General features: G+C 44.9%; 1 protein-coding gene across 1 annotated transcript in view; it reads right to left on the reverse strand.

Moving 5' to 3' along the window:
• Positions 1–233: 233 nt before the first annotated feature.
• SLC4A5 (solute carrier family 4 member 5) overlaps positions 234–23,330 on the reverse strand; it is a 94,507-nt gene continuing 71,410 nt past the window's right edge. The window contains 8 exon segments of the mRNA XM_083184511.1: positions 234–1,710; positions 2,672–2,739; positions 12,615–12,767; positions 13,395–13,489; positions 13,492–13,567; positions 14,523–14,591; positions 15,314–15,386; positions 22,643–22,821. Coding sequence (XP_083040637.1) covers positions 1,545–1,710; positions 2,672–2,739; positions 12,615–12,767; positions 13,395–13,489; positions 13,492–13,567; positions 14,523–14,591; positions 15,314–15,386; positions 22,643–22,821 — 879 coding nt within the window. The 3' untranslated portion in view covers positions 234–1,544.

A 23,330-nucleotide genomic window follows, 5' to 3' on the forward strand; every position in this document is an offset into this window, starting at 1 on the left:
AAGAGCAGTTGGGTTCCGGTTTGCTGAAAACTGGAGTAGATTATTGAGATCACAGCCGTATCCTGACAATCCACGGCCATTTTTGCAGACACCCCCCCTTTTTGCCGATCGGCAGGCGGAACATTGAATCACGCCTGCCGATAAACTGGCTAGTGGGCTGAAAGCAGGCCAAGGTCCCGACTGTTGGGACATACTGACAGTTGGGACCCGGTATTGAATACTCCCCTTAAACTCTAAATGAAAGAATGGTTAATTATTTTTTTTTCTTTTCAATATGACGATGAAACACTGATTATCTGTTAGACAATACATTAAATTGCTGATTTTCCTTTATTTTTTCTTCAAGCTGCTAGACATGTTTAACAACGGTGATTACAGTCACATGACATATGAGGAAGTGAGTGGAACTTATTTAACATCTTCCTTCTCTGTAAGCATTTTCATAGCATAATCCCCTGCTTCTCATCTGTCTTTTACCATCATGTCACCTTTGAGTAGTTGCATGACTGGTTCTGACTGACTTGCTTCAATGCAAGTGTGCCAGAGATTCATAATGGGAGATTCAGCATGAGAGATTTCCCTTAAACTGAATCTCTCAGATAATGAGCCCACACACAGAGAGGTTTGTGCCAGAGATTCATAATGGGAGATTCAGCATGAGAGATTTCAAATCTCTCACAGAATGTGTTTGGCAACTTCAGGGGAATAAAAAAAATTCTTCAAATTTGAATAATGGGTTGGAATAAAGCCTGGGGGAGTGTCATCTTCTTTGTCTATATTACAAAAATGTCTATATGTAAAAAAAAAAAATGGTGTGAGGTCCCCGCCATAAGCATGAGACAGTCCTGGTTTCTCAAATGCCAGGGGAAATTAACTATATAAGGTCCCCCTATATTCAAGAAACCAGCACCTGGCTCTTAGGCAGGTCCTGGTTCCCAAAATATGTGGGACAGAATGAGTAGGGGTCAACATCTCTCTGAGAGATGCGCATCAATAAGAGATGCCATCATCACTCACATTTGTTATATAAATTCAAATAAAAAATGTTTAAAATAAGATTATATTTCCCATATAAGGTAAATATAAAAAGGTCATTATGATGAATAAAAATGTTTGCTTGGTAATTTTCCCACCTATTTTGAAAATTTCACTTGGCACTCAAAGTAATGATAAAAAGAATGTCAACCTAAAACCTTTGAGGCTGCTTCGAAGATCATGCGCCTCGTTGCCTTAATGGGGAGTAACACAGTGATTATATAATGTAATTTTATTAGTATCATCACCCACAAATATGCTTTAAAAAGATGCCCGATTCATAAGAAATTTGGAGAAAAGTATCTGTATCTGGAACTTGTGCTATGTTATTGTATAAAGGATCTATTACAGCCTTACAGAGGAAATGGCTATTGCAAAAGTCCTGTATTGAGGAATAAATATCCTTTTGGACTCAAACGTAAAAAGGTACCCAATGCCATGTCCCAGGGTACAGAGGCCTTGGTTGCCTGGCAGACAGGATTCTGTTTGAAGTAAGGGTACAATGAATGCTATAAAGTAGTTTCACTGCCCCGATCTCTGGTATTCTTCTCTAGGTCAGAGTCATCGTATTCTGAATCCATCTCGATTTTCACCTGAGGGACTGCGCCGATTGTGTTCCTGGGGTAGCTGATAGCAGGAGAGGGAGGACAGGAGATCTTCAGGTGCAGCGTTATACTATAATGTGGAAGACACAGAAGAGGTCAGTATATTTGGTGTCTATACAATAGATGGTTTTAAGCCGTCATTTGCATTGGGGATATAGGATTCCGGCTGACTCGGTACGCTGCGAATATCGCAGCTTACGGAGAAACAGAAAGCCCGTCCAACGGAATACCCCCCCCCCTCTGCAGTTTCCCCTTGCAACCATGCGAGGGGTGTGTTACGATAACACATCCCCTTGCATGGTGCTGCTGCCGGAGAAATCATTCGATGGTCGCTGACCATCGAATGATTTCTCTGGGCTTCGCAAATAAAAGTCAATGGGAACTGACTGTTATTTGTGAGCACCGGGACAAAGACAGGGCGGGCAGCTGACGTCCTGTGATGTCAGCCGCCCGTCCCCGACCCACATCGTCCCGCCCTCATCCCCATAGGAACGCCCAGTATGAAACACTGGACATTCCCATGTGCGGCCACCAACCCCACTGCCGACCGCCCCCAGCCCGCCCCTATACCTGCAAACGGTTCGGCAGCTATGCAAGTCATTCGCAAAGGGGGACTGCACATGCGCAGAAAAGGCACAGGCTAACAGCTGAGAGGGATAAATGGCCCCCGCTGCAGCGTGGAGCACCAGTTAACAGTGTCACGCATATTATTATTTATGTATTTTGGTATTTTTTTGAGAGGGGCTGTGACCACGCCTCTCCAATTTGGTCACGCCCCCAGTATCCTGGCCCTGTTCAGCACTGGCCTTCTTTGTCAATTAGAATTAGAAATGCACAGAATTTGGTGCTGCAATAAAAGGTGTCCAAATACAACATATTGTTGACAAAGAAAAAGGGGCCTGTCGCTAAAACTTAATTTCCTAGGAGTATTGAAGGAAATGAAAACGCAACAGTCAAAAATGTCAGAGCGTTAATCTGTGAAACTCTTTCATAAACCTTTGTCCCACGGTTCACACTCAGATTACACCCACCTGCGGTCCACATCTGATCCATTGGCTGAGGAGTCTGAATGCAGTGCTCCAGGGTGGCCAGATCTATCCTGCATTGGTAAAACAAAGCAAACATTGTAAACACTGCATGGACATGTAGCTGAGGTAACAAAATGCTCACCATCAATAGACTGGTAGGGAGAGGTCTCTCGCCTTCTTAAGAGTGGAGCAGCGGGGAGATGTTACCCACATACCCTCCAACGTGACCCATTCCATTAGGTACAAAGGGCCAGATGTATCAAGCTTCAAAAGTGATAAAATGGAGAGTGATAAACAACCAGCCAATCAGCTCCTACCTGTTATTTTTCAAACCCAGTCTGTGACATGGCAGGTAGGAACTGATTGGCTGGCTGTTTATCACTCTCCATTTTATCACTTTTGAAGCTTGATACATCTGGCCCAAAATGCTCTGTTTCTGGACTTCCTTACCAGTGGCAGTTGTAGAGATGAGCCTGCAGCACAGTCCAATCAGGGCCGGTGCTAGGGTGTCTGGCTCCCTCCTGCAAACTATATAATTGCACCCTCCCATATTTAATGGCACACACAAATAAAGGGTGTGGTATTATAAGGAAGGGGTACAGCCACACAATAGTACCGCTAGTTAAATGACACCATACAGTAGCACAATCCACATTACACCATACCTGGTGTCCCTTTATACACAAAGCCCACAGTAGTGCCCCTTATACACAATGCTCACAGAAGTAATGCCCCTTTAACATAATGCTGGTGCCACTTAAAACACCCACAGTAGTATTGTCCCTTATACATAACTCACATAGTAGCATTACTTAAAAACACAATGCACACATTCGTAATGCCCCTTATACAACATAACGCTCACAGTAGTACCCATTACATATGAAATCCACAGTAGGAATGCACCTTATACACATCTGAAACACCTCCAGCATCTGAAACACCTCCAGATGGAGGGCCCATTCGCCGCCATCCAGGGTCTGACGGCTAAGGAAGATCCAAAAAAAACCTAAGTTCCTTGGCCTAAAGGCGGGGTAGAGGAGGGGAGGAGTCTGGCTGCCTGGGAGGCAGTTGAATTTAAACTCTAGGGTGCAGGTGCTCTTTCCCATCCACTACCCATTGTAAAGCCTGTGGCCCCTGACGTCTCCCGAAGGAGAAACACGGGTTTTTAAAAGATATGGCTTAAAAGCACCCTTCTAAGCCATATTTTTCAAAAATTGTGTAGTGTGTACAATCAATATCGTCACGGATGTGTGTTACCGTGGGTAGTTAATGATGTCCTGCATGTACAAGCATGGCCCTTGCTGCCTCCTCTGTCATTCCCTCCAGCTGGCATCTGCTGGGTCCCCGCTGCCACCTATTTCAACAGGTACATATATGTCGTGTGTACCTGGCTTAATACATCATAGAGCAAGGGAAGGGGGTTGTGGATCCGCACAGACTTTATCATCAATTATGGTATTCGTAGATACTCATTTGTTTGACCAATATGAAGGACTACCTATATAGATTATTGTAGTCGTGGATTGGCGGTGCGCCCAACACATTCAGTATTTGTCAATGAATAAACGGGGGTTTGTTTGCAAGAAGCAAACTGTAAGACAAATGTGTCTTTTTGGGCGCACTCTTTCTTGTATTAAATTATGTGATTTGATTATTCATTTAAAACATAACTTTTATTGGACTTCTTTATCTAAAATATATGGAGCATTTATAGGTTAGTAGTCAGTCACTTAATTTGACTGTCAAAAAGCACCAACAACACAGCGACATAACAAAAGACAAACTTACATGTACACACATGAATTTTCTATTTTACTTAGAAATATAACCTTTCATAGGAGGTATTTTGAACCATTATTATTAGTTCATATGCCTTATTTTGATTGCCTTGGCAAGTGGCGTTTTAGACAGCTAAGCCAGATGGCCCAAGTATAGTGATGGAATATATTCTATTTCTGTGCGGTCGATCTGTTGTATATCAGGGGTAAGAGTAGTCCCACGTGAAAAGTACTCCTGCAACTAGTGGCTCCTGTGTATCTGCTGTTCAATCACCATGCCTGTGTTACCATACCAGCTCTTCTCCAGAGGTCTCCTCTCTGGTTAATAGGCTGGCCCCTAAAGAATCCGATGGTCCTGTTGGATTCTGGCTCAGATTAGGGTATGAAGGTAACCATTCGGCAGATAGTGTTGAATGAGAGTACCAGGTTGGTTGTATGTTGGAGCTGGAGTAAAGTTCACTTCTGCTTTCCAAAACAGCTTTAGAGGTCACCCTGATGCTTTTCAGTATTGCAGGGAGACATTGTAGGCTGGATGGATGAGAGAGTGTTTGAAACGGAGTGGTTCACAGTGGCAGATTGTCAGTTCGCCCGATGGTGGGACTTCTGCTTTCAAAGATCTGCTGTAAGCATCGAATCAATGATGAGAGAGTCCCATCTCACCAGAGCTTCATACTGACAATGAATGTGTGATTATTAGATAAAAAGGGAGAGGAAAGGAAAAGATTGGTGAGGAACTACTGTAGAGATCAGAGAAATCGATTTTGTCTAATAATATCACCCTGTGTGGATCCAATCTCTTTTTATTTGCACTGTGTGTGTGCTCCACATCTGTTGTCATAAAGTAGGCTATCGTGGCCAATCTCATATGGTCACCTTTTTATCCCGAGATCTGGCTGGTGTGCCACAGAAAATATATGCATCTCTTGAGATTAGAACCACATCCAATAAGTACACATTTAGTTCGTAATCAAAATATATCAACTTACTCCCCTCATTCCTTACACACAATAGAATGTAACAATTCTACGTGCACTGGTTGTATACATTGTATCGAAGAAATGTATATGAATACTGTTCCTAAGCATGCACACGGCATTTGTAAACAACAGATTATTATCGTTAGTATCAGTGGTCAATCGATAAGTGAGCAGATAGCAGAAGGAAGTTCACCTGCACAGATTATAAATACTATACTTGGGCACACACAAATGTATTATTCCGGCAAGTTCATTTTATTTATAGTAAACATGTATCAAGAGAATTAATATTTCCTGTTCTGCAAGACCTGACATTTCAAAACAACAAATTGTCCTGGGTATCAGATGGCATCAATTGGCTTTAGGTACGTAGCAGAAAAGTCTGGCCTCACACACAGTGTATGGACTATGATGACACAAAATACATATGCCGTTTTGATAGGGAAATATTCCCCGTTCAGAGAGATTAATATCTCCTATTCTGCACAGTCTGACATTATACACACCATATTATCATGAGTGTTCACTGATATGGAACATAGGTGTAGGTAGCAGAAAATAGTGTTCACAGCTCACACTATGTGTGGGCAACGGCAACAATTTATACATATGCGGGTGACAGTGAAGATTCCACTAATTGCACAGTGTGTGGGCTGCGGCGTGTTCTATACAAGTACAAATAGCAAGGAATAAAAAGGGTGTTCACCGCTCGCACGGTGTGAGTTTACCTTGCTGGCATAGGAGAATCTAGAATAATGGTAATGGGTGGTCCCAGATCCAGACACAACAGCAGGGGGACCTTTGCGCGGCGTAGCCGCGCGTCAAAACTGGGGGCATGGCCTCATGGGAAGGAGGCGTGGCATCACATAAAGGGGTGTGGTATTACACGTTAGATTATACACAGTAATGCCCATTACACATTTTAGCAAACTCCGTAATACCCATTACACATAAAGCCACATGCCGTAATGCCAATTACACATAAGGCCACACCCCATAATGCCCATTACACATTGTGCCACACATCATGATGCCCATTACATACTATATAACAAACCGTAATGCCCATTACATATTTGCCACATAAGTGCTGCTTACCTACGTGCTCATTGCTAGGGGGTTCTTGCTTGATGGCACCATAGTAACCATTACACATGATGCCGCACACCATAGTACCCATTACACATGATGCCGCACACCATAGTACCCATTATACATGATGCCGCACACCATAGTACCCATTACACATGATGCCGCACACCATAGTACCCATTAAACATGATGCCGCACACCATAGTACCCATTTCACATGATGCCGCACACCATAGTACCCGTTACACATTATGCTGCACACATAATGTCCCTTACACATAATGCTGCACACATAATGCCCCTTACACATGATGCTGCACACCGTAGTACCCATTACACATGATGCCGCACACCATAGTACCCATTAAACATGATGCCGCACACCATAGTACCCATTTCACATGATGCCGCACACCATAGTACCCGTTACACATTATGCTGCACACATAATGTCCCTTACACATAATGCTGCACACATAATGCCCCTTACACATGATGCTGCACACCGTAGTACCCATTACACATGATGCCGCACACCATAGTACCCATTACACATGATGCCGCACACCATAGTACCCATTACACATGATGCCGCGCACCATAGTACCCATTACACATGATGCCGCGCACCATAGTACCCATTACACATGATGCCGCACACCATAGTACCCATTAAACATGATGCCGCACACCATAGTACCCATTAAACATGATGCCGCACACCATAGTACCCATTACACATGATGCCGCACACCATAGTACCCGTTACACATGATGCTGCACACATAATGCCCCTTACACATGATGCTGCACACCGTAATGCCCCTTACACATTAAGCCACACATTATGCGTAATGCCCCCACATACCACCACTTGTAGCATCCCTTAAGCAATGCCCCCAAAAGTGCCACTTACTGTACATTTTTATATGAGCCTTTGCTGCTGCTGCAGGGAGAGATGGAGAGCGGTGCAGCTGCTTCTATGGGGAGGGGAGCAGAGCGCAGCGCAGAGCATGCTCCCACTCCCCTCCTGGTGTCCCCTCTAGCCAGGTGGACATTTGAAATATTGTGCGCTCTGTTTTTGTGCGTGACTTCGGGGGAGCACGCCGGGCGCCGGCACCACATGATTAAAGGGAGGGCGGGCTGAGGTGAAAGCGGGGAGAAGAATTGGAGCGGAAGTTGCAGGGGTGACAGTCATTGACAGCTGGGCAGAGAGCAGGGGGCTGCCCGGCTGTATTCAGAGCACTGCAGGTCACGGCTGTTTGAAATAATACCCCTTTCACAACAGAAAATGCAGGGATTTACCCGGGAATATGGTCCCAGGATCATGTATGGACATTCCCAGGCTGACCCCTTATACACCAGCCTAGTCCCTGCATTTTCTGGTGCGAGGGGGAGAGACAACCACTCCCCTCTCCCTACCCCCCTTTAACCAACCAGCTATATCTTCGGAACCAACTGACCCATTTACATGAGACCAGTATCATATTGAAGAACTTTTGAGTTGGCTTCGAATGATTTTGGTCCTGTGAAACTGGGCTGTTTGGTTCCAGAGAAATCTGCCCTCAAAGAACATAAACAGTCATGAATTTACATTTAAGAAAATAAAAAAAAACGGTTTAACCTCAATATCCCTGGAACCAATTAACCCATATGGATCCAGTATCAGATTGAAGGCCCAGTTATTTGGGTTCGACTGAGATCAACCTCAAACTTCAGTGATGCCGAAGGGGGAACTGCCAGCCGTTGAACTGGGTGGGGGTCGGAATTAGCGGGTCCCATGTTATCCTATAGGGAAAACGTTCCAGGTTTGCCTGGCAGTATCTCCAGTTCCCAGGGTGCTAGAGACACGGGGCTGGGCTCGTTGGAAAGCCCCATTCCTCCGCTACATGGGCTAATAGGTGGTCCTGTGCACCCCCAGACCACCCCCTAGATTCACCTATGCTTGCTGGAACCATAAAATTTGCTGTGTATGATAATTACCGGGGAGACCGCTCGCAGGCTCTTAATGAGCTGCGGCGGGAGTCACCTTAAGTCGGCCGCTAGTGTTACCACGCCGGAATCGCGGGTCTGCGTGCAGCGGCTCTGGGTGTCTCTCCTGCTGTCCCGGGATAGCGGTAGCGGTTAGCTGGCTGTAGCTGACGCCGGAGCGTGTTGGATGTGGCTGGAGGAGACGCGTTTCGCCTGTCGGCTTCCTCAATCCGCCAGAGCCGCTGCACGCAGACCCGCGATTCCGGCGTGGTAACACTAGCGGCCGACTTAAGGTGACTCCCGCCGCAGCTCATTAAGAGCCTGCGAGCGGTCTCCCCGGTAATTATCATACACAGCTAATTTTATGGTTCCAGCAAGGTAAACTCACACCGTGCGAGCGGTGAACACCCTTTTTATTCCTTGCTATTTGTACTTGTATAGAACACGCCGCAGCCCACACACTGTGCAATTAGTGGAATCTTCACTGTCACCCGCATATGTATAAATTGTTGCCGTTGCCCACACATAGTGTGAGCTGTGAACACTATTTTCTGCTACCTACACCTATGTTCAATATCAGTGAACACTCATGATAATATGGTGTGTATAATGTCAGACTGTGCAGAATAGGAGATATTAATCTCTCTGAACGGGGAATATTTCCCTATCAAAACGGCATATGTATTTTGTGTTATCATAGTCCATACACTGTGTGTGAGGCCAGCCTTTTCTGCTACGTACCTAAAGCCAATTGATGCCATCTGATACCCAGGACAATTTGTTGTTTTGAAATGTCAGGTCTTGCAGAACAGGAAATATTAATTCTCTTGATACATGTTTACTATAAATAAAATGAACTTGCCGGAATAATACATTTGTGTGTGCCCAAGTATAGTATTTATAATCTGTGCAGGTGAACTTCCTTCTGCTATCTGCTCACGTATCGATTGACCACTGATACTAACGATAATAATCTGTTGTTTACAAATGCCGTGTGCATGCTTAGGAACAGTATTCATATACATTTATTCGATACAATGTATACAACCAGTGCACGTAGAATTATTACATTCTATTGTGTGTAAGGAATGAGGGGAGTAAGTTGATATATTTTGATTACGAACTAAATGTGTACTTATTGGATGTGGTTCTAATCGCAAGAGATACATATATTTTCTGTGGCACACCAGCCAGATCTCGGGATAAAAAGGTGACCATATGAGATTGGCCACGATAGCCTACTTTATGACAACAGATGTGGAGCACACACACAGTGCAAATAAAAAGAGATTGGATCCACACAGGGTGATATTATTAGACAAAATCGATTTCTCTGATCTCTACAGTAGTTCCTCACCAATCTTTTCCTTTCCTCTCCCTTTTTATCTAACAATCACACATTCATTGTCAGTATGAAGCTCTGGTGAGATGGGACTCTCTCATCATTGATTCGATGCTTACAGCAGATCTTTGAAAGCAGAAGTCCCACCATCGGGCGAACTGAAAATCTGCCACTGTGAACCACTCCGTTTCAAACACTCTCTCATCCATCCAGCCTACAATGTCTCCCTGCAATACTGAAAAGCATCAGGGTGACCTCTAAAGCTGTTTTGGAAAGCAGAAGTGAACTTTACTCCTGCTCCAACATACAACCAACCTGGTACTCTCATTCAACACTATCTGCCGAATGGTTACCTTCATACCCTAATCTGGGCCAGAATCCAACAGGACCATCGGATTCTTTAGGGGCCAGCCTATTAACCAGAGAGGAGACCTCTGGAGAAGAGCTGGTATGGTAACACAGGCATGGTGATTGAACAGCAGATACACAGGAGCCACCGGTTGTAGGAGTACTTTTCACGTGGGACTACTCTTACCCCTGATATACAACAGATCGACAGCACAGAAATAGAATATATTCCATCACTATACTTGGGCCATCTGGCTTAGCTGTCTAAAACGCCACTTGCCAAGGCAATCAAAATAAGGCATATGAACTAATAATAATGGTTCAAAATACCTCCTATGAAAGGTTATATTTCTAAGTAAAATAGAAAATTCATGTGTGTACATGTAAGTTTGTCTTTTGTTATGTCGCTGTGTTGTTGGTGCTTTTTGACAGTCAAATTAAGTGACTGACTACTAACCTATAAATGCTCCATATATTTTAGATAAAGAAGTCCAATAAAAGTTATGTTTTAAATGAATAATCAAATCACATAATTTAATACAAGAAAGAGTGCGCCGAAAAAGACACATTTGTCTTACAGTTTGCTTCTTGCAAACAAACCCCCGTTTATACATCGTAGAGCAGGATACAGTAGAATTCAAGCTTACACTCTACCTCGCCTCAGCAGATAGGATTAACTCATTAGTAGCTGCTATTTCCCTTCTATCCAGTGGCGAAACTCATGGAGACAATGGAAGCATTTGCCTCATAGTGCCAGCTGCCAGGGGGACAGATAAATGCTATAACTGCTGCATACACCCTCCTGATCATAGCAGGGGTGCAAGTAGGGTTTATAGCTGTTCTATCTGTGGTTTGGGTCAGGTAGACATTGTAGTTTGATGGGTACTGCCTGGTACAATAAAGGTTAATGGCTGGGGCACAGAAGAATGGGGCTGGCCGGGGAGACAAAAGAAGGTGACTGGCCGAGGAGACAGAAGAGGGGGCTGGCCGGGGAGGCAGAAAAAGGGGTCTGGCTTGGGAGGCAGAAGAAGGGGGATGGCTGGGGAGACAGAAGAAGGGGGCTGGCTGAGGAGACAAAAGAAGGGGGATGGCTGAGGAGACAGAAGAAATGGGCAGGATGAGGAGACAGAAGAAGGGGGCTGGCTGGGGAGACAGATGAAGGGGGCTGGCTGGGGAGACAGATGAAGGGGGCTGGCTGGGGAGACAGAAGAAGGGGGCTGGTTGGGGAGACAGAAGAAGGGGGCTGGCTGAGGAGACAGAAGAAGGGGGCTGGCTGAGGAGACAGAAGAAGGGGGCTGGCTGAGGAGACAGAAGAAGGGGGCTGGTTGTGGAGACAGAAGGAAGGGGCTGGCTGAGGAGACAGAAGAAGGGGTCTGGCTAGGGAGACAGAAGAAGGGAGCTGGCTGGGGAGACAGAATAAGGGAGCTGGCTGGGGAGGTATAATAAGGGGGCTGGCTGAGGAAACAGAAGAAGGGAGCTGGCTGGGGAGGTAGAATAAGGGGGCTGGCTGAGGAGACAGAAGAAGGGGCTGGCTGAGGAGACAAAATAAGGGGGCTGGCTGAGGAGACAGAAGAAATGGGCAGGATGAGGAGACAGAAGAAGATGGCTGGCTGGGGAGACAGATGAAGGGGGCTGGCTGGGGAGACAGATGAAGGGGGCTGGCTGGGGAGACAGATGAAGGGGGCTGGCTGGGGAGACAGAAGAAGGGGGCTGGTTGGGGAGACAGAAGGGGGCTGGCTGAGGAGACAGAAGAAGGGGGCTGGCTGAGGAGACAGAAGAAGGGGCTGGTTGAGGAGACAGAAGGAAGGGGCTGGCTGAGGAGACAGAAGAAGGGGTCTGGCTAGGGAGACAGAAGAAGGGGGCTGGCTGGGGAGACAGAAGAAGGGAGCTGGCTGGGGAGGTATAATAAGGGGGCTGGTTGAGGAGATAGAAGGAAGGGGCTGGCTGAGGAGACAGAAGAAGAAGGGGTCTGGCTAGGGAGACAGAAGAAGGGGGCTGGCTGGGGAGACATATGAAGGGAGCGGGCTGGGGAGACATATGAAGGGAGTGGGCTGGGGAGGTAGAAGAAGGGGGCTGGCTGAGGAGACAGATGAAGGGGACTGGCTGGGGAGACAAAAGAAGGGGGCTGGCTGGGGAGGCGGAAGAAGGGGACTGGCCGAGGACCAGAAGAAGGGGGCTAGCTGGGGAGGCAGAAGAAGGGGACTGACTGAGGAGACAGAAGAAGGGGGCTGGCCGAGGACCATAAGAAGGGGGCTGGCTGGGGAGACAAAAGAAGGGGGTTGGCTGAGGAAACAGAAGAAGGGGGTTGGCTGAGGAGACAGAAGAAGGGGGCTGGCTAGGAAGACAGGATGGGATGTAGAAACAGGGAGCACTACCATCTATTTACCTCTGGGCTCTTAATATGAATTTATGCTCCTGCTTTCATTCTCCTTTACCTCATCACTATCTGTATCGTCTTTTCCTTTCTTCTTCTTCTTGTCTTCCTGCTTTTTCTTTTCTTTCTCTGGTAAGATGTCATCCAACCAGGCAAGGTCATGCTGGCTGAAGAGCCAGTCCAGCATCTTTCTCACCATAATCAAGCAAAGGATCTGAGTAAATGCAAAGATACAACTGAAGAAGACGTACTGTAGGTACTGATCTTTGCTATTGGTGTTTCTAATATCTAGATATCTCTAAATAGTATACATAATATACTGGAGGGCAGCAGTTGGGAGCAGGTGCCCCCCCCCCCCCCCCCTGGATGGAGGTGAGCGGCGCTGGCCTCAACTCTCCCCCCCCCCCGTGAAGCAACTCAGCGCATCATCCGCCCCCCTCATCACTGACCTGCGGCAGTTCTGCCTTCTCCCTCTCATCACAGACCCCCCTCCCCCTCCATGGAGCGCCGCGGCGACGCATAACACACACCACCCCGTGGAGCGCGAGAGCACTCTGGTGCCTCAGTGAATGAAATTGATGTCAGCCTGTTTCTATCACAGCCACCGAGTAAGTCCTGGGCTACACACAGACTGCCAACAGTGGAATAATCATTCGATGGTGAGCGGCTTGCGAATGGATTTGCAGACCAGTGATTAGGTCCGAATTAGGCCATTATTGCACAAAAACAAAAAATAGCCACTATACCAAGACATCAATGAGGAAATCTCTCATTAGAAATCCCTCCACGGAACCCAGGGAATACTGTTTTGTTTCCATACTATTCCCCCTTTTGTCCTCACCATGACTGGGAAAATGATGGCAGCAACTGTAGACTTCAGGATCCAAAGCACCGCGAGACAGACAATTTGCACCACAGTGAACAGGTGCACGCGCGCAATGGAACGTGCCGGAGATAGGCATAGTCCGGTTGGTGCTTTGCGGGCATCATGAAGAGCTTGCAGCGATCCCAGAACTGCCAAATTAAAAATATGATTTTTATAATAATTAATACATTTTTTTAAAGCTACTGTATATAAGGATAAAAGTAGATCATTGACTATCATATGGGGAAAGTGTCTTTAGGCCCAGTAATGGGAAAAGTGTGCCCAGGCCTTGTTACAGTATATGGCAGAGTGATGGGTAATGGGTGCCCAGGCCTTGTTATGGCAGAGTGATGGGGAATGTGTGCCCAGGCCTTGTTATGGCAGAGTGATGGGGAATGTGTGCCCAGGCCTGTTATGGCAGAGTGATGGGGAATGTGCGCCCAGGCCTTGTTATATGGCAGATGGATGGGGAATGTGTGCCCAGGCCTTGTTATATGGCAGAGTGATGGGGAATGGGTGCCCAGGGCTTGTTATGGCAGAGTGATGGGGAATGTGTGCCCAGGCCTTGTTATGGCAGAGTGATGGGGAATGGGTGCCCAGGGCTTGTTATGGCAGAGTGATGGGGAATGTGTGCCCAGGCCTTGTTATATGACAGAGGGATGGGGAATGTGTGCCCAGGCCTGTTATGGCAGAGTGATGGGGAATGTGTGCCCAGGCCTTGTTATATGACAGAGGGATGGGGAATGTGTGCCCAGGCCTGTTATGGCAGAGTGATGGGGAATGTGCGCCCAGGCCTTGTTATATGGCAGAGGGATGGGGAATGTGTGCCCAGGCCTTGTTATATGGCAGAGGGATGGGGAATGTGTGCCCAGGCCTTGTAATAGTGAAGTCATGGATAATGTGATATCATAGCATGTTATGGTAATCCCAATTGTAATGCACCGCTGGCTGTAATATATATGTACACTTTATCAGTAAATCTTATTAGGTAATGTATCTTATCAGATTTGATTATCTCAAAATATTATTAAAATAATGTAATTAATTATCTATTTCCAAGTATCGTAATTGAATTGGAAAGGCGAAAGTTCTGTGAATTCTCACCTGAATGCCATTGAGTGATGCAACGCCCATGTACAGAAAGATGCCATAGAGGACAGGCATCGGAATATACTACAGAGACAAACAGACAATTTTGTCATCATGAACTGGTTCTAAGATCACTTATGCCAAATAACAATTTAACAAACAATGCAATATATGTCATTATGATGGGGCCAGTAAATATTGTATATCAAAGGCCACATGGAATTTCTCTCTTTCTCTCACTCTCTCTCTCTCCCTGGGCGGGATGTACGAAGACGAAAATGTGGTGAAACCTCCGTTTTACTGCATTTTCAAATTTACCAAAACCCGGCCGCACCTTTGGGTGGCGACACCCTATAGAAGCCTATGGGCTTCTATCACCGCCAGCTGCCCGCCGTCCGCATCCCCGTCCTCCATGCTGCTCCTCCTCCCCCAGCAGCACGTTGCAGCTGGTGATGTCCTTCCGGCTGCAGGGGTTAGGAGGAGATGCCGGGGAGCCCAGGAGGTGATGGAGCCCCCCCGCAAACCACAATACAGGTATCGCGCGATGCCAGCGCATATGTACTATGTGGCTGGCATCGCGGTGTGGTGACGGAGGACCTCCGCGATACCTGTAATGTGGTTTGCGGGGGGCCTCCGTCACCGCACCGCAATGCCAGCCGCATAGTTAGTACATATGCCCTGGCATCGCGGCGGGGACGTGGCGAGGGACAGCGATATCTGTTGATACATCCCGCCCTTTCTCCTACCAGACAATGAAAAAGAATGACAGTATGAAGACAATATTCAGTTAGTGTAACACAATTTACCTTTAATACAGGAGCCAGGAAGACAGAGATTCCGGTGAGGATAAACACTATAATTCCAGTCACTCTTTGTTCCCTGGTGAGACAATAACCACATTCACTGTACTACTCCTTTAGGATAACTAGTGGTGATTTTTTCCTAATGTTAATATGAATACACCAAAGTCACCAAAATTCTGACTTTTATGTTCCACCATTCCATTGACGTGCTGTACGTACTCATAGAAGCTCTTAGAATGCACAAGGGGTGAGATTTAATAGGATGACAGATTCAGAAAGTGAGAGATTTGGTAAAAAAAATCTCCAGTTTTTTTAAAGCGGCAATCATTTACCCTGCAAAACCAGTTTGATTTTGCAGTGTAAATGATTGCCGCTTTAAAAAAACTGGAGATTTGTTACCAAATCTCTCACTTTCTGAATCTCTCATCCTATTAAATCTCACCCAAGATATCTCTAGGGCACTTTGGTGGGTTTTATTGTGGTACTGCCCAGGCAGCAGAGCTGTAAGGGACCTGTCTTTTGTATTACATGTATGTGTATGTGAGTATGTATGTCAGCAACATTGAACACTTCTGTGGGACATATACTTAGTAGATTAAGTGGTATGATTGTATCTTGTTTGTGGCGTGTATACAGTCTCCCAATGCTTGTGTGGGTTTTCTTTAAATAAATAATGATTAATTAATTTTAACCATCTAATGATCTATATATTCTGAGTATGCACTCAGAGAGGTGGATCATATGGACACATAGAAGTGTAGTGGTGAAGGACAGAGTCTGCAGCCATGGAGACCTATATTTAAAAAATTAACTGGGCTTATGTGATGAGAAAGGGGTACCAGGCACTGTTCAGTATTTCCTATTGGAAAGCTAAATGAACACTTCCCTGCTTATCTTATATGTACTATACATAAATATGTTGTATTTCAGTGTAACATAGAAATGGGATAAACTTGGTCCTAAGAGAGCTAGTTATACCCCAGGCCCGGCCTTCAGTAATAGCTATACCATGTGCCCTTATGTCCTGGGGTTTCTATATCCGGGTGTGGATCGTTTGGTCTACAAGTAGGTCATACAGCCGAGGTCGAAATGGGTCAAAGTCGACATGGGTCTAGGTCAACATGACATTAGGTTGACTCAAGCATTAGAAAACTGGGGGGGAGTTTTATCACCTTGCGCTGTCTGGTGGTTATATATTCTGAGAAAAATACCACTGAACAAAATGAACACCGGACACACCTTATAAATTGAAATCTTTATATAGATTGCATAAGAAAAGATTATTTAATAATTACAATACTAAGAATAAATGTACAATAACAATTCTAAAATCAAGATGATAAAGCACTAATAATGTGTGACATCACGTGGGTAGGTAGTCTCCGTAAATTAAATTTGGGCAAAAGGAAGGGAGGATTAGTAGCAGCCAGTAAGCAATTAATAGGGGTAAGCTTTGTTAGACCAAACCGGTGAGGGGTCAGTGAAAGTCGCCAAGCATATGCACAATAGCCGTTTTTAGCATGTAAGTGTAACACGCATAGGAGAGTCAATGGCAGTAGCACAGTCTCATGGCAATAATAATCTCAGAAAATATGATGGGTCACTTTAAAAGAAGAGGTTACTCTGACAAATTGTTAGCAGATGCCTTTAATCATGTTGAGAATGTAGAGAGGGTCAATTTGTTGAAACCCACCAATAGAGCCTCCTTAATACATGAGGATAAAGATAAATTCAAATCCCTTGCTTTTGTCTCTAAGTTTAATGAATCTCAGAACATCAAGAAAATATTGCTAACCAATTTCGAAATTCTCAAGCATGACAAGATCTTAAAGAGTTCTATAGATAAACCAAAAATAATATTTAGAAGAAATCGAAATATAAGAGACCAGATAGCACCTAGCCTGCTTCCCTCACTTCCATCTGACTCACAATCTTGTTGGTTTCCAAATAAACCATCAGGTAACTTCAAGTGCAATAAAAACATCTGCCTTACATGTAAATACATGATAAATAAAGCTCAAACTGTGACCTCTTCCCACAACAATAGAACATTTATTCTTAAACAATTTATGAATTGTGACACAATTTACTGTGTCTATCTCCTTGAATGTCCCTGCAAATTACAGTACGTAGGGAGAACAACGCGCAGTATCAAAACACGTTTCAGAGAACATAGAAACAACATCCTTAAGAAGATTAACAACCATAGCGTTCCCCGCCACTTCTCGCAATACCATGGTGGTGACCCCAGTGGTCTCACCATTATGGCTATTGAACATATTGCCATCACAAAGAGAGGTGGTGACCGTTTCAGAAAACTGTGTTTAGCAGAGACATCCTGGATTCTTAAATTAGACACTCTTAGTCCGTTAGGACTAAATGAGTCTCTTGACTCTATCTGTATGGAATAATTATTGGTTGTACACTGGATAATTAAAGATTTTTTGGTAGATTTTTTGTTGGGTATCCTGATCGGGATATATGTCCGCTCTGTGCGGACTGTGAGGATTGGTGACTACTCATTATGCACATTGGGATGTATCCCTGTGACGCCTTGGGTTTGCAGTCGCCACTCCTCCCAGTCCCCACAGACCTGACCTATAGTTGGGACTTTATATAATTTTCAATCGTATGAAACAAGAGGTTTAGATTGATAAACATACCGCAAATAATATAGACAAAATGGTATTAACAATAATAATAAAATAAAATGAAATATAATAAAATACAATATAATAAAATAACAAAAAAATAAAAAATAATAAACAAAAGATTGCAGTCATTACATTAGTCATATATTGTGATGTTTATGAGCATGATTCTTCTTATGCTTAATATGAGTTATTTACACATATCATATTCACTAATAACTTCAGGAGTCTATTACCACTCTATGAATATCTATATATTGTAACTTTGTTTAGTCACATTACCAATATATATCTATATTCACGTATATCTCTCTCCATCTCTTTTCCTATAATATTTGTAATTTGTGTATATATGTATATATACATTCTTTACTGTTTTTACATTTTTTATTTTATTATGAACGGCATTAAAATCACACGATTTATGCAATAGCAGTATTAATATAAGCGCAAATAAAATGATCTCTCTTAAGTATTTATATATATATAGGAATAGTCCAGCTTATAACCACTGCTTCTAGTAAGCAGACAACTATGGGCCTTATTTTGGTTCACTCTTTCTGACAAAATCCTTCTTAGATGGGCAAAACCATGTGCACTGCAGGTGGGGCAGATGTAACATGTGCAGAGAGAATTAGATTTGGGTGGGGTTTTACTTCAAAGTGAGATCTATATTGCAGTGTAAAAATAAAGCAGTCAGTATTTTCCCTGCACAGAAACAAAATTACTCACCCAAATCTAATTCTCTCTGCACATGTAACATCTGCCCCACCTGCAGTGCACATGGTTTTGTCCATCTAAGAAGGATTTTGTCAGAAAGAATGAACCAAAATAAGGCCCTATGTTCCATCTCTTCTCATATTATATATATAAGGTATATCTTTCAGTCCTTTGCATTCTAATTATCTTAATTATCATATGTTCTTTACACTAACTTATCAAGCTTATTGACCATGATCACTGCTACTATGAAATAATCTGAATACATTTGCGATGTATATAAATTGTGGATTTTTATTATTATTGCTTTTATTGTTATTTTTATATATTTTTTTTTGTGTATATAAGTTCTTATTGCCATTACCGGACACACCTGTCTAGTTGATTGCTTAACTAATTGATTGATTGAAGTACTCCAGCCATTAAATAGCACATCCCAGGAATTCTCAATCTGTCTTGAAAAAGTTTCTCGTTACCTTGGAAACGAAACTCGTTGACTCCGTCACTTCCGCTTCTGTGACATCACGCTCACGCTCTCCGTGTTTTGAGCTGCTACACAATTAGCTGAACGCTGAATTCCCCAGCCTCCGAGACGCAGCCACAAGCCCGTCCCGCTATCGGATCTAGCAAGCCCGGCTCTGCAAACCCCGCCAGCGGACAAACAAAACCGAGTGGGTTACCAAGCCTCCGGCCACATTGATTCCGCCTATTCAGAGCTTCACATACGGGCTCCCGCTACCACTAAGGAGGTTGAGCCATTGGATCATCTGGCTCCCCGGCTTTAAACCAACCAAACCCACAACCAACTTGAAAGGGTGAGATTATTATTGCCATGAGACTGTGCTACTGCCATTGACTCTCCTATGCGTGTTACACTTACATGCTAAAAACGGACCCCTCACCGGTTTGGTCTAACAAAGCTTACCCCTATTAATTGCTTACTGGCTGCTACTAATCCTCCCTTCCTTTTGCCCAAATTTAATTTACGGAGACTACCTACCCACGTGATGTCACACATTATTAGTGCTTTATCAGCTTTTTTATCTTGATTTTAGAATTGTTATTGTACATTTATTCTTAGTATTGTAATTATTAAATAATCTTTTCTTATGCAATCTATATAAAGATTTCAATTTATAAGGTGATTCCGGTGTTCATTTTGTTCAGTGGTATTTTTCTCAGAATATATAACCACCAGACAGCGCAAGGTGATAAAACTCCCCCCAGTTTTCTTCTTGTACATTGAGTTCCAGCTAAACTCATTTTTTCATCTGCAGCAGCGGTGGTACAACCCAATTTACTTACTACCTAACCATCATTTTTTAATTCTATTTCACCACTAAGCGCCAGCACCTGTCGGCTGTGAGTGGCCTCAAAACCACACACTACCCTCAGAATCTCCCCCATTTTGACACAAGCATTAGGTCAACATGGGCTAGGTCGACAGTGAAAAGGTTGACATGGGGTTTATCCCTGTTTTTTTTACCCGAATGTTGACACAGCCGACATGGACACAGTTTGAAGTGCACCGCATGCCCCTGCTTCGGGCACGGTGCCTCGCTACGCTTGGCACACAATTTTATTCTCCCACCACAAATTAGTGGATGGTAGGGCATGAAATACCACCTGTCTGCACATGTTGGCTCAAAAAACAGCGAAAACCCCCATGTCGACCTTTTGACTGTCGACTTAGCCCATGTCGACCTAATGCTTGTGTCGACCTTATGTCATGTCGACCTAGACCCATGTCGACCTTAACTCATGTCGACCTTGCTGCATGTCGACCTAGTGGTGTCGACCCAATGCTTGTCGACCTAGTTGCTGTAGACCTAATGACCATATCCCCTATATCCCTGTGTCACAGGTACCTGTGGCTGGCCAAACATTCATTCAACAGATACCTGTTAGGATCAAATCAGATTTAAGGCCTGTCCCATGATTTTTACAATAAACAGTTACCCCCAAGGAGGGAATCAAGCCCTATTAAACTAATCATGGGCCTTTGTTTCCCATATGTTGTGCCAATCCAATATATCATGGCTCTGGAAAGTTGTGCTTGCTGGAAAAGCTAGGGAAGAAGGGCCTTATTCTGACCGTATCGGTGAAACGTACGTACGGTCCGTTTCACCGTACGTTTCCCGTACGTTTCCCGTACGCGGACGGTGAGCGTAAGTCCGCCCACAGAACAGCCGCACACGGACGGTCACAAACACGACAATGGGGAGTGGCGTACAATTGAGCGTACGCCACCGTGCACGGACGGATCTCCCTCTTAGCCACCGATACCTGGCGTACATCAGAGCATACGCCACCGTATACGGACGGGTCTCGTCCGTTTTCACACCAACACCTTCCGTTTATCTGAGCGTACGCCACAGTGCAAGTAGAAATTGAGTCCAAAAACATCATTGTTGCTCTTAGATGTGGTTTATGTGTCTTTTTCCTAATAAAAAACTGGTATGTTTGTGTTACAGTGAAAAAGTTGACACATGTCGACTTCTGTGAATTAAGTGTCCTGCTTTTTAAAGTATACAAAAACACTTTCTGAATGGGTGAGATGGTTATTGCAGCATTGCTTATTGCATTCAGGTGTATGTAATTTACTTGTATTCGGCATTAATTAGCAGACCCAGGCGTCCGCTCTCATGCGGTAGCTCTAAGAGTGGTCAGGAGCACTCTTTGGCTTCCGCCTGTTTTTGGTCCAAAATGCACGGTGCGTTCGCCGATCGAGGCGGTTGTGGCACTGTACATTTTTGGTGCACACCCCCGTGTACGCCCATGTTTACGCCCAGTTTTCCTCATTATTCCGGCCGCTCCCATAAAAACGCCCACATGCCACCCACAATGACCATACTCTTGCGGACAGGTTTTTTCGCACGGAGAGACCCGTCCGTGAGCGGTGTGAGGTCACCGCGCATGCGCATTGCGAAAGCTACGCATGCGCAGTTGAAAAAAAACCCCGAACCGACCGCGTACGGTCCCACCGCACCAACCAGAATAACCCCCGAAGTGTGCACTGGCTCGGTCCCCTTATCAATTCCATCCAGATAAAAGCATCCATAAAAGGCCACAGGTCCACATCAGCCCAATAGCCAGAATGCTCTAGCATAAGAACTGAGGTACTGTAGGTATCTGTCGATGGCTAGAAACCAATGTCAGATAGTTTTACCAATAATGATGGAAGAATAGATAGTTTACCGCCACCGATGTTAGCCATGGGCAAAATGTTTTTTCTTTTCTCCAGGCCTCCCTGCTCTTATTCTAGTGGCAATCAGTTCATTGCTGACTTACCAGACTCAGCGGTCAGTCAGCAGACTTGCCACAGCCTGCACATTATCTCTTTCATAGATGGGCAGGCTGCCACTCAGCTGAGCAGCCACTGGCTGAACTGCGCAGACGCACAGGGATGTCAGGAAGGATTGATTGTACACTACTGAATAGTTATAATTCCATCACTAGTTCCTTAGGATAGGGATGGTTGCCATCGATGGAGAGCACACTGGCAACCATCCTTGTCCTAAGAACACCCTGGGCAGTGATTTTCTTCTGGGGGGCTGGCGGACCTGCTGCCCCCTCAGCATGACGACATCATGACAATACCTGTCACCATGGAGTAATCCGTTTCCTGTAGGTTCACCAGGTACTATAGCATCCAAAAGTGACCCTAATCCACTGCTGGCTATACGCTTGCATATGCAGGGGGCAACACTATGCTCAGAAGATGAACATTTTCTAAAATATTTCCTCTTGCAGAATGTATGACAAAGAGAATATTTGTTCTGTGTTATTATATAACTATACAATAGCTCAAACATTCAAGTAACAGATGGGTCTGTAGAAGAGACAAGTGATAAGTAAACATGTGACAGAAAGGTGGAAACTGACTTAGTGATTATTTAAGTACAGGGGACGGAATCATGGTATAAGTCTTATACAGAATCTGCAATTTAAATGAACCCACCTCACTCCTAAAAACTGGGGCTGTTCCCCAGGAGCGCTGGTCTCTGTCTCCATCTTCAAGCTGTCAATATGAGCGATGGAGATGACTGTCGCAGCCACATACCAAGGCAGACCCATGAAGGAGCACACTGCCATAAGAATGCCCACCAAGAACAGATCCAAGTGATAACCACAGGCTTTCTAACAAAGACAATAGATGTTCAGTACATGGTAGCAGATATTGCAGCTCAGTGCAGGGTACTAGATATTGCAGTGGGGAGTAAGAAGGATGCATGGGTGAAATGGGGAGTAAGAAGGATGCATGGGTGAAATGATAATGTGAGAGCAGGGTCCTAGTGCATAACTCTTTGGCAGGTATTCAATGCGGTTTGCGAGTGGTGACAGCGAGCAGAGCTTCCTGCTCGCTGTCACCACTCACCCTGACAGCATTCAACACACCCTCCGCATACGCCAATTCCCCCTCGCTCCGTTTTTTGAGCGAGGGAGAATTGGCAGATGCGGCTCCAGAAGCAGCGAGACCCGCGGCTAAAAACTGTGAGTTTTCTGCAGTAGCCGCGGGTCTCGCTGTTTTGGGGAATTCTCGCCGTCCTGTGACGGCGAGGATTTCCCCAGAACGTTGAATAGAGCGAGCGGCCGGTGCGGGGGTTAAATGGTTTTCTGCTGTCCTCGCTGTTTAACCCCCTCGCCGG

The sequence above is a fragment of the Crinia signifera genome, chromosome 4, assembly GCF_055691185.1.
Source record: "Crinia signifera chromosome 4, ASM5569118v1, whole genome shotgun sequence".
Classification (NCBI taxonomy): domain Eukaryota; kingdom Metazoa; phylum Chordata; class Amphibia; order Anura; family Myobatrachidae; genus Crinia; species Crinia signifera.